This window comes from Hypanus sabinus, chromosome 6 (genome assembly GCF_030144855.1).
Source record: "Hypanus sabinus isolate sHypSab1 chromosome 6, sHypSab1.hap1, whole genome shotgun sequence".
NCBI lineage: Eukaryota > Metazoa > Chordata > Chondrichthyes > Myliobatiformes > Dasyatidae > Hypanus > Hypanus sabinus.
The window spans coordinates 38,391,722-38,404,030 of NC_082711.1; the positions used below are offsets into that span (position 1 = coordinate 38,391,722).

Here is a 12,309-nt window from a genome sequence, read left to right on the forward strand (position 1 = left end):
CGTGTTTATAATATGGACCATTAACTTGAAATGAGTGTTATTTTATTAACTTATTTTAATACTGTCCCCGCAGCTAGTTATTTTTAATGTCTCAAATAAACTATATGTAAAACAAAAAAAGTCTGCAGATGTTGTAAATGTTGAAATAATTATGGTCATATCAAGACTTATCCCTACACCTTGCATATCTCCGGCATTTTCTGTGGTTTTGAATGTAATTTCGAGGCGGTGTCCTTAATTGCCACACTGCTATCTTTGCAATTTGGTTTTGAAGCAAGATGACGCCTGTCTTGCTTTAATTTATTCAAGTTGAAATTTTTTAAAAATCTGCTTCTAAATCCCACTGAAGTCTCTCTTCTGGGTAATGTCTGTGTACACTTCAGTAGTGAAAATTCCATTTTGTGTGTGTGTGTGTTGTGAAGTCTGACTGACCACGTGTGGCGATGATGATGAAAGAGAAAAGAACACCATAATTTGCGGCTGATAAATGAGATCAAAGTAAGTATCCTGGGGGGGGGGGGGGAGACATTGATGATCACCTGAGTGCAGAATAGTTAAATGGAACCCCACTCAGGTTTACTAGATGGTAAACAATTCTGCTGAAAATGTTTAATGAGATTTTCTTGACCTGTGAAGGTAATATAGTTTTATGTGGTGAATGTGGACTGTTGTTAGATTAGGTAATCTGACTAGAAAATTTTGCTACTGTTAAAATGTTTCCTTGAATCTGGCCTGGAGCTTGTGAAAGTTTAATCAGACCACCCGTGAGTACCTGGGTTTAGCTGCAGTTCCTTGGCACTTGTTAGATGCCAGCTGTTAAGATTTTCAGTGATGTATTCCACATTTGCAGGCAAAGTAATTTGATGTGATAAGATTTTAAAATATGTGAATCTCTTGCCAAACGCAGTGACAGCTTTGAAATTTGGAAAGCTGACTTGTGAACAAACTGTGATCGCAAGATGAAGTGAATGCCAGCTTTACGAAGCACCTGTCAGTGAGTTATAGCGATCAGGTACCAATTGTGTATAGAGTTACTCATGTGATCCATCCTCTTGAAAGGCACTAACTTAACTTTGTCAATATCAATTTGTACCTGCAGGCAACTTATTAAGCTGAAGAACTATAACAAAGGAAATAGCAAAGACTAATTTTTTATTTTACAGTAAAATGAGTCAGGAGGAGAGATCCCACCACCAGTCACATTTCCCCCTCCTCTCCCTTCTGCTTTTCTGTGGGATGACTCACTTAATTACTGATGTGCTCTTCAGTCTCCACCTACCCTTCCCAGTCCCATGGCACCTATCTATTCAACTCTTCCTTTCATACTATCAGGGGACCTAAATAATAATTCCAGGTGAAGCAGTGACTGACCTGCACTTCTTCCAATTGAATGTACAGTATTTGATGTTCACAATGTTGTCTCCTCTACATTGGATGATTGCTTCACAGAGCACCTCGGGACGTTTGGCAGTCCTTCTATTTGCCTGCCATTTTAATTTTCCAATCCAGTGTCACTCTGCCCTTTCTGTATGCAGATCTCTGGACTGTTACAGTAAGGCCAGTGCAAGCTAGGTCTGGACACACTGCAATCAGTAAGATTTAGCATAGAATTCTCCATTTTCAGGTAATTTGCTCTTTGTGTTTGTATCAGAACTGGCCATTTGTGCTTGCATCTTCTCTGTAGATGCTGCCTGACTGGCTGAGTCTCTCCAGCATTGTATAGACAATAGGTGCAGGAGTAGGCCATTCAGCCCTTTGAGCCAGCACCACCATTCACTGTGATCATGGCTGATCATCCACAATCAGTATCCCGTTCCTGCCTTCTCTCCATATTCCTTGACTCCGCTATCTTTAAGAGCTCTATCTAACTCTTTCTTGAAAGCATCCAGAGAATTGGCCTCCACTGCCTTCTGAGGCAGAGCATTCCACAGATCCACAACTCTCTGGATGAAAATTTTTTTCTCTCAACTCCGTGCTAAATGGCCTACCCATTATCTGGTTCTGGACTCCGCCAACATTGGGAACATGTTTCCTGCCTCAAGTGTGTCCAATCCCTTAATAATCTTATATGTTTCAATTAGATCCCTTCTCATCCTTCTTAATTCCAGTGTATACAAGCCCAGTCGCTCCAATCTTTCAACCTGTGACAGTCCCACCATCCCGGGAATTAACCTCGTGAACCTATATTGCACTCCCTCAATAACAAGAATGTCCTTCCTCAAATTTGGAGACCAGAACTGAAAATAATACTCCAGGTGTGGTCTCACCAGGGCCCTGTACAACTGCAGAAGGACCTCTTTGCTCTCATATTCAACTCCCCTTGTTGTGTGTGTTATTTTCTGTGTGTTGCTCTAGATTTCCACCATATGCAGAATCTCTTGTGTTTATTCTTTTCTTTTGTAAATATATTTGGGCCTGTTCAACACATCCCAGTAGGCCAGTTTTTGCATTAGCAAGATTTCATACCATTAACAACTCATACAAACAGAGTTTAATTGTCCATGTAATCGTTATCAGGTATTTTTACCCTTGTAAAGATGTGACCTTTGTTCTACCCATTGCTCTTTTTGTGTAATTTGTACCAAATGGCTTTTTGTCTTTCTTATTTCTCAGTGAAGTACCTTGGATCTGTGACATTAACAGGTTTTTAAATTTTAGACCACTGCTGAAGCAGAGTATGCAACATAGGAGCAGTTAAGACTATTCGGATTTTGAGGAGATTTGTTATGTCACCAAGTATCTCTCAATGAACTTGTAGGGTGCATTCTGGACTAGTTGCATCAACTCTTGGTGGGGCACAGGATCATAAGAGGGTTCATAAGGTTGCTGACTCAGCCAGCTCCATCAAGGGCTTAAGCCCCTCTCTCTTCCCCCCCCCCCCCCCAAATCCAGGACATCTTCAATAGGCAGTCCCACAAGAAGGCAGCATCCATCATTTGGGACTCAAAAAAGGTCATGCCCTCTTCACATTAGTACTGTCAAAGAGAAAGAACAGAAGGCTGAGATCTCACACCCAGCATTTTAGGAATAGCTTCTTCCCTTCTGCCATCAGATTTCTGAACGGTCTGTGAACACCACTTTACATTCCTCTTTTGAACTATTTATTCGTGTTCTCTTTGTTCACAGTAATTTGTTTTGCCTGCACTGTACTGCTACCATAAAACAATGATTTTCAAGACTAAAGTCATTGACAATAAATCTGATTCTGATCCTGATGCTGATTTGGAATTTGAAACAGAAGACTAACATGGGCAATAAATGATATTGAACAGAAATGGAGAAGGGCAGGAGTGGGATTCACATGGAACAAAGTGCTACTGTAAACATGTGCATCAGTCTACATTCCTCCATGTTTCAAGCATTGCAATCACTCCAAAGGAAAATCTATTCTGACATATGTTAAGTTAGCACAAATGTCAGAAGATGATTTGCAGAATATCAAACAAAAGAAAACGAGCACAAAGTAACTATAACCATGTGACCAGAGGCCAGTTGGCCAAAACTGTGTGGTTAAAAAAAACATAAGCTTTAAGCAGACTTTAAAGAAGAAAAAGGTGTGGTTGAGGGTTCCAAGCCAACAATTCCAGAGATTTGGGCCTCAGTCTTGGGCAACATGGGCATCAGAGGTGGAGAAATTGGATTCAGTTTGTGTTAGAAGCTAGAATTGAAGGCGTGATAAGTAATGATTTTTTACTGTATTAAGCTGAATCTCCATGAATATCATATAATTTTATTTGTATCTTCATCCTTTTTCTCTATGCAAATTTTGAGCTTACCTTTGAGACTGGACTCAGTTGATTTTGGTTGAATTTATTCAGCTTAAGCTTCCTACTTATGTAAAACCATTTTCAGATTTGTCTCTGGGCCTGAACTTGCTGGAGTTTAGGAGAATGGGGGGAGGGGGTGTGGGGTAGATCTTATTGAACTATCGAATCTTGAAAGCCCCAGATAGAGTGAATGTGGAGAAGGAGTGAGAGAAGTCTCAGACAGATCCCACAGCTTCAGAATACAAAAATGTCTCTTTAGAACAGATATGAGGAGGAATTTCTTTAGCCAGAGGGTGGTGAATCTGTGGAATTCATTGCCACAGATAGCTGTGGGGCTAAGGCATTGGGTGTATTTAAGACAGAGATTGATAGGTTCTTGATTAGTAAGGAGTCAATGATTACAGGGAGAAGACAGGAGAATGGGGTTGAAGAGATAATAAATCAGCCATGATGGAATGATGGAGCAGACTGGATGGGCCAAAAGTTCTATTTCTGTTCCCGTGTTTTATGGAACTGAGTGTAGTAACAGTGTGCTAAGGATTTAACCCAGAGTCTGTGTTTAAATGTGTCTTTCAGTAAATCTGGCAACAGGTAAGCTTGCAGCAAAGGTAATAAATATGTATTGAGGTTTGCATTGTTGACATTTAAAAAAAAAAGTGACTGGTTCATTGATACACTTCAGGAAAAGAGATTCTACTATTTCCCCATGATCCATCAGCCCTGCGTTGGTTTGGTTAGGCTGTACTTGGAGTATTATGTATAATTCTGATTGCCCCATTACAAGAAGGGAAGTGGAGGCTTTGGGTGCAAGACAGATTTAGCAGGATGATGCTTGGATTAGTTTTTAAAGAGTTTGTACATTCTCCCCATGACCGCTTATGTGTCTTCCAGGTGGTGTAACTTCCTCCCACAATCCAATGATGTACCAGTTCATAGGTTAATTGGTCATTGTAAATTGTCCCGTGATGAGGCTAGGATTAAATCAGGTGTTGCTGGGCATTGCAGCTCGAAGGGCCCCCAAGAGCTTTTTCCACACTGTATCTCAATAAATAAATAAACTAGAATGTATGAGCCATGAACTGAGGTTAAAGAAATGATTTATTTCCTCTGGAGAGTCAGAGGCTGAGAGGGGATCTGAAAGAAGCTGATGTATTTATGAGAGGCATATCTTGGGTACACAGTCAGTATCTTTTTCCCAGAGTAGAAATGTGAGAAGAAGACTTCAATTTAAGGTGCGAGGGGGTAAGTTTATAGGGGCTATGTAGGGTAAGTTTTTTCTTTAACAGTGGTAATTGATTTGTTGAACCGTGATAAGCTTGTGTTTCATACTGTTCATGTAATTCAGACCATAGCACAATGCATTCAGATAGAACAAGGAAGAACAATATCAATACAGAATAGAGTGTAACAGCTACAGTGAAAGTGCAGTGCAGGTGAACAATAAGGTGCAACATCACAAGGTAGGGTGTGAGGTCAAGAGTCCATATTTGAGATCTATTTCATGGTGGTATAATGAAGAATCCTTTGTAAACTCAACATGAATTTTCTTTACAAAAAACAAATTTGATAAGGACAAATCATGAAAAGGAAGTGACTGGTATTTTTATGTTGTTTCCATATGATTTGTATTGGAAAGATGGAGATAAAAGTAAAGCAGACATGTAAATGCCTAAAATCCTCAGATTTGGTTGCTTACTGAAGTACACTGATATTTGTCTGACATTCATTCCTACAGAATTGAATAGCTTTAGCAAGCCTGCAGTTGCTGACTCAAACAGTTTTTGTTGTTCCTCATGACAACAAGAACAGCTGTACTAAAATTTCATGTTTTTAATGGCAATTCATGACCGATTTTATTGATAGACAACTCTGTTTATTTACGGTGCTGCAAATATATTTTGTTGAGGGAAAATATCATCACAAAATGGTTGTGATGGTGAGATTCTTGTATCTTTTCAATTGCTGGAGTTATGTTTAGATTTAGTGTTCTTGTCAATATTCTTATACTTTGGTTTGAAAACTTGTACTGCATTATTGAATGTGTACAGAAAAACTGGATTCCATTTGCTGGACTATTGGTTAATCCGGGCGACTGTTTATTTGAGCAAGGCCAATAGAACGGGTCGGGTATGGTATAATTAGGTTAAATGTCATTCTACATGTGGTGCATTTTAAAGTGGTATCTGTGTTATGGTATCCTGAGTACAGCTTTCATTTGAAACTGGTGTTTTAGACAATAGACAATAGGTGCAGGAGTAGGCCATTTGGCCCTTCTAGCCAGCACCGCCATTCACTGTGATCATGGCTGATCATACACAATCAGTACCCCATTCCTGCCCTCTCTCCATATCCCTCAACCCCGCTATCTATAAGAGCTCTATCTAACTCTCTCTTGAATGCATCCAGAGACTTGGCCTCCACTGCCTTCTGGGGCAGAGCATTCCACATATCCACCACTCTCTGGGTGAAAAAGTTTTTCCGCATCTCTGTTCTAAATGGCCTACCCCTTATTCTTAAACTGTGGCCTCTAGTTCTGGACTCACCCATCAGCAGGAACATGCTTCCTGCCTCCAGCGTGTCCAATCCCTTAATAATATTATATGTTTCAATCAGATCCCCTCTCATCCTTCTAAATTCCAGTGTATACAAACCCAGTCGCTCCAATCTTTCAACATATGACAGTCCCGCCATTCCGGGAATTAACCTTGTGAACCTACGCTGCACTCCCTCAATAGCAAGAATGTCCTCCTTCAAATTTGGAGACCAAAACTGCATACAGTACTCCAGGTGTGGTCTCACCAGGGCCCTGTACAGCTGCAGAAGGACCTCTTTACTCCTATACTCAATTCCTGTTGTTATAAAAGCCAGCATGCCATTAGCTTTCTTCAGTGCCTGCTGTACCTGGATGCTTGCTTTCATTGACTGATGTACAAGAGCACGTAGATCTCTTTGTACTTCCCCTTGTCCTAACTTGACTCCATTTAGGTAGTAATCTGCCTTCCTGTTCTTGCCACCAAAGTGGATAACCTCACATTTATCCACATTAAACTGCATCTGCCATACATTTGCCCACTCACCCAACCTGTCCAAGTCACCCTGCATTCTCATAACATCCTCCTGACATTTCACACTGCCACCCAGCTTTGTGTCAATCAGCAAATTTGCTAATGTTACTTTTAATCCCTTCATCTAAATCATTAATGTAAATTGTAAACAGCTGCGGTCCCAGCACCGAACCTTGCGGTACCCAACTGGTCACAGCCTGCCATTCCGAAAGGGACCCGTTAATCACTACTCTTTGTTTCCTATCAGCCAGCCAGTTTTCAATCTATGTCAGTACTGTGCCCCCAATACCATGAGCCCTAATTTTGCCCACTTATTTCCTATGTGGGACTTTATCAAAAGCTTTCTGGAAGTTCAGGTACACTACATCCACTGGCTCTCCCTTGTCCATTTTCATAGTTACATCATCAAAAAACTCCAGAAGATTAGTCAAGCATGATTTTCCCTTCATAAATCCATGCTGACTCGGACTGAACCTTCTACTGCTATCCAAATGTGTCGTAATTTTCTCTTTTATAATTGATTCCAGCATCTTTACCACCACTGACGTCAGGCTAACCGGTCTATAATTCCCTGTTTTCTCTCTCCTTTCTTGAAAAGTGGGACAACATTAGCCACCCTCCAATCAGCAGGAACTATTCCTGAATCTGTAGAACATTGGAAAATGATTACCAATGCATCCACGATTTCTAGAGCCACCTCTTTAAGTACCCTGGGATGCAGACCATCAGGTCCCGGGGACTTATCAGCCTTCAGACTCAACAGTCTATCCAACACTGTTTCTTACCTAATATAAATTTCCTTCAGTTCATCCTTGCCTTTTTTGTTACCGTCTGTTGCTCTTTAAAAGCTTCCCAGTCCTCCGGTTTCCCGCTCATCTTTGCTATGTTATACTTCTTCTCTTTTATTTTTATACTGCCTTTTACTTCCCTCGTCAGCCATGGCTGCCCCTTACTCTCCTTAGGATCTTTCTTCCTTTTTGGAATGAACTGATCCTGCACCTTCTGCATTATTCCCAGAAATACCTGCCATTGTTGATCCACTGTCTTCCCTGCTAGGGTATTGTTCCATTGAACTTTGGCCAGTTCCATAGTTCCCTTTGTTCAACTGTATTACTGACACAGTTGATTTTCCCTTGTCCTTCTCAAATTGTAGGTTAAAACATATCATATTATGGTCACTACCTCCTAATGGTTCCTTTACCTTGAGGTCCCTGATCAAATCCGGTTTTCTGGAAATAAGGAAAATATTTAGATTGAAAAATAAGATAAGAGCTCTGTACAGTGATTCAAACAACATTATGACCTCATTAGCTTTCCTATTCTCTGAGTACACAAGTATAGTTGATATTTAAGTGGTGGTTTCTGTTTTTTAATCGGTTATTCTGCTGCCAGGTGAAAAATGGAAATGATCTCAGCACTCACAGTAAATTTTGGGGGTGGTGAGAAAATAAAATAGTTGTAGTGTATAAAAACATCAAATGTTTTTCTTGCAGATAAATTTAAGGGCGCCAGGGTCTGGAGCAGGGGTTCCCAACCTGGAGGCCATTGACCTCTCTGTGAAAGGCTCCATAGCATAAAATGGATTGGGAACCCCTATTCTCAAGAACTGCTGTTTGCCTGAATAGTCAAACTGAAGTATTGCAACTACCCCCGTCTGTGTGCCCACCATTAACCCAGGCAAGGTGGTGGGAAATTGATTGTGAAAACCTGTTAGTGCACTTGTGATTCAAAATGCAAACCTCTGGCTATTTTATTCCTTTTTTATGTCCCTGCCCAGTAGGGTCATGGAACCCAGGGTTGGAGAACAGACGTCAATGGCTTGAGTACATAAACTGTGTGTCATTGCCCTCCATTATGATTTTGGTTTAAAGCTTCACTTCCCACAACTGGTGTCAGGGTTAATTTGTGTTTGCTGTGTTTGAAATTTCCTCCTTGGACACAGTGGCTTTATTGTTGAGTATTCTATTGACTGGCAAACAAATAAAACGAACTTCCCTGATAAATCAATCTCACTTATGCTGCTGAATAGAATCACCAATATTTAATATTTACTTCAAGCCAAAGTATGAGTCAATTTAGACCTTAATTCATGGTGGAACAATTTGGTCTTACAATCTTGTGTTAAATTGATTCCAGCATCAGAAACAAAATTGACATGAACACTTGTAAATAAATGAATTTATTTCCACAGGGACAATTGAAATTAATGATGCACATGAAATATGCATATTGTATGGTCATACACAACATGAATATATTTCAGAGTGATTTTATTTTATTATCTTTGAATCCTTTCAGTTTATGTCGGTGGCATTTTATTTACTGATGCCAAGTACTTGTTAATTTTAGCCTCTTTCCACTCTATTTGATGTTTCAGCACTGGTAGCTTTATATAGGGCAGTGATGTTTGCTTTTATTTGTCTGATGCATACCTTGAAGAAGTCAGCTTACCCTTGATCTTTCAGAAATGCGGTTGATCTCTCCCCAATGATAACCAAGACATAGTAAAGTTGTGTTAGGGCAGCTCGCAGCAAGTAGATTTCTGATAAGATTTCCCTCTGAAATAGAGAGCCTCCTGTTATTTTAATCTGATCTTTTTTGGGGCAAAAGAATTTCAGTGCACTGATAAGCTATTGGAGCTGCAACTGCTGCCACTGATATTTTTCTTCCCATCTCTTTCAGGATCCAGGTTACTGGGTACAAGTACATCGCCTGGAGCACAGTGATGGTGGCATTTTGGATCTTGATGACATCCTCTCTGACGTTGCTGATGATAAGGACCGAGTGAGTAACAAACCAACGCTTTGCATTCATAGTTTGCCACTGTGGTGCATGTTAAAAGCTTTAGGCAGCATTATGTGGAAAATTCCAGAAGTATGTGATTACTTTGAAGAATTTTTTTTTCTTTTCAAAAAAAAACAACCGGTTCGTTGCAAATCAGTCTGACAACTGAAGCTCATTTTTTCAAGTTGGCTTGCCAGACTTGGGAGATGTGTCCAGGAACCTGGGGTTATGCTCAGTGGTCAGATTCATCCTGAAGTGCAGTTCACTTGGTTTTGTCTGCAGTGAGGTGTTTAATCTGTTGGTGTTTATTTGAAGTACACTGAGTGAATTGAAAATATATTAATGTGATTGTCTTTCAATTCCTGTGATGCTCTCTATTCTGCATCTTGCCTGTGAAGGGGAATTCTGCTGTCAGTGGCCTTTATAATTTGGGAAGATTGAGAAAATGAGGATAGAACACTTAAGTGTGAGTCAAAACAGAAACACGTTTAGGATGGAGCTCTCCATATCAGTGGCAGCATCTATGGAGTGAAGCAGGCTGGGTTAAAATTTCAGTTTGACTCTCTCTTAACAAAGCCGAACAGTGTCAATAGAATCGAGACACCTTGTGGTAAGAAACAACATTTGAAGCCTTTCCCAGAGGTTTGTTTCCAGGCAGACTTTTTGTTTTCAGCTTCTCATTTAATTTGTGGATGCTCATTATAAGTAGTTGAAGGAGCATTGTGTCATGTAATGTACAGTATTGTATGAATGTGGGCTTTCAAATCTTTGAACTTGCTCATAATAGTGTTGGCAGGTGAAACTGAATAATAACATTTTTTGACTCAAGCTTGATTGTTACTTGGAGATGCTTTAATAATTTTTTTTCTCTTTCTGGAATGAGGTATCAAAAAACCAAATTTGTCCATCATACTCATAGCTGTTACTATTGTTTTGCCTGTGAAGTATATTTGCTTGAGAATTTTCAAACTGTCAACTGCTCTATTAATTTATTTCTATCCTGGATTTATTTTAAATGTCAGGATATGTGATGGATTCATACCATATTTTATCTGAAGCATCAATTCCACCTAGTTAGGGCTTGGAACTTTTCAGAGGAGTGGATTTTGAGTAGTATTTTGGGCTTATGGTGAAAATTGAGCCTCAGACTGTTTGCAGTTGATATCATTTGAGAAAAAACAAACTTCAATAATTGCTTGCTTATGCTGTCCCTCAAGGATCTTTTAATTCCTTTGTTTCCCAGTGCACTATGATACATTATCAATGGTGATTTCAGTTCTAACATTAGCTCAATAAGTCATTGCTTCCCAAATCCCATGCTCTCTCCCCTAGTTCCCCAGTATGTGGTCAAGTGCCACTCTGTAGACGAATGAGTCTCACTACACAAAGCCAAGGAGGTAGAGAGTAGTTTGCTCAACTACAAGGCACAATGCTTCTTGACACCAAGACATGCTGACAGGATAAGGAAAAGGTTGGGTTTTTGAGACCTTGGTTGATTATACATGTATAAATGACTTGGATGAGAATGTTGACAGTATGATTGAAAGGTTTTGAAGATCTGAGAGTTAAGTTTTTCATACAGCAGGTGGTGGATGTCTGGAACCAGCTGAGGTATATACGATTACAGTGCTCAAGAGGAATTTGGACATGTGTCTGGATGTGAAAGGCTTAGAGCAGGGGTTTCCCAACCTCTTTTATGGCATGGACCCCTATGTTAACCCTGGCTTAGATGGATATGGACCTAATGTGGGCAAATGGGATTGGCATTGATAGGCATCATTGTCAGCATGGATGAAGTGGGCTGAAGGAGCCCATTTCTGTGCTATACAGTTTGATGAACATTGGTAAGTGTGAGCTGTTGGATTTTGATAGAGCAGTTAAAGAGGTAATGTGTTTGGAAAAGAACCAAGATGTAGAGTGATTTAGAGTGAGTGCCATAGAATGATATAGTTTTAGAAGTAGGCTGTTCAGGTCGACTCATTCATGCCGACCAAATTGCTGATCTAAGTGAATCTGTGTTTGCCCCAAATCCAGCTGGCGTATCTAACTGTCTTCTAAATACTAATTGAACCCATCTCTACCATTTCCTCAGGCAGCTCATTCCATATAGCCACCGCCCCTCTTGTATGAAAAATGTTGCTTCTCAGATCCCCTTTGGCTCCCTTGCTCCAGGGAAATGACCTTTTCCTGATTTTATACATTTCTGTGAGATCACCCCTCAGGCAAGGTCCAAAAAGCCTCAGTCAGTCAATCGATTCTTTCCCTGTAACTCTGCAGTCTCAGTAATGTCCATGTGAATCTTTTCTGCTCCCTTTCCATCCTTCATCTAGAGCCGCATGCAGTACTCTAAGTGTAGTTTCAAATGCCTTCATAACATCCAGTTGCAACATGACATCCTGCTCTTGTACTCACATTTTGCATAAAGATTTGGGCACAGTCATCCCAAAGAAGTGGATAAGGCCAAGCAGTAAATGAACATAATCAGAGACAGTTCATCTCAAATCTTTCTAGACCTTCGCTGGACTGTAATTGTAGTATTATGCGTACAGTTCTGATCACCGTACTATATATAGGATTTATTTTAGAGGAAATGCACAAGATGTGATGTGCTTATAAGGATGATATCAGGATATGAGTTATGTTCCCTTGAAACGTCTGTTTATAGATGCTCTGAAATAAAGCAGTTTTTATTG

General features: G+C 40.1%; 1 protein-coding gene across 4 annotated transcripts in view; it reads left to right on the plus strand.

The window, feature by feature from the left end:
• Positions 1-12,309, plus strand: part of pard3aa (par-3 family cell polarity regulator alpha, a) — an 850,778-nt gene that overhangs the window by 146,235 nt on the left and 692,234 nt on the right. For all 4 annotated transcript variants that reach the window (XM_059971936.1, XM_059971937.1, XM_059971939.1 and 1 more), the window contains exon 2: positions 9,515-9,616. In XM_059971936.1, coding sequence (XP_059827919.1) covers positions 9,515-9,616 — 102 coding nt within the window. The remainder of the gene's footprint in view (positions 1-9,514; positions 9,617-12,309) is intronic.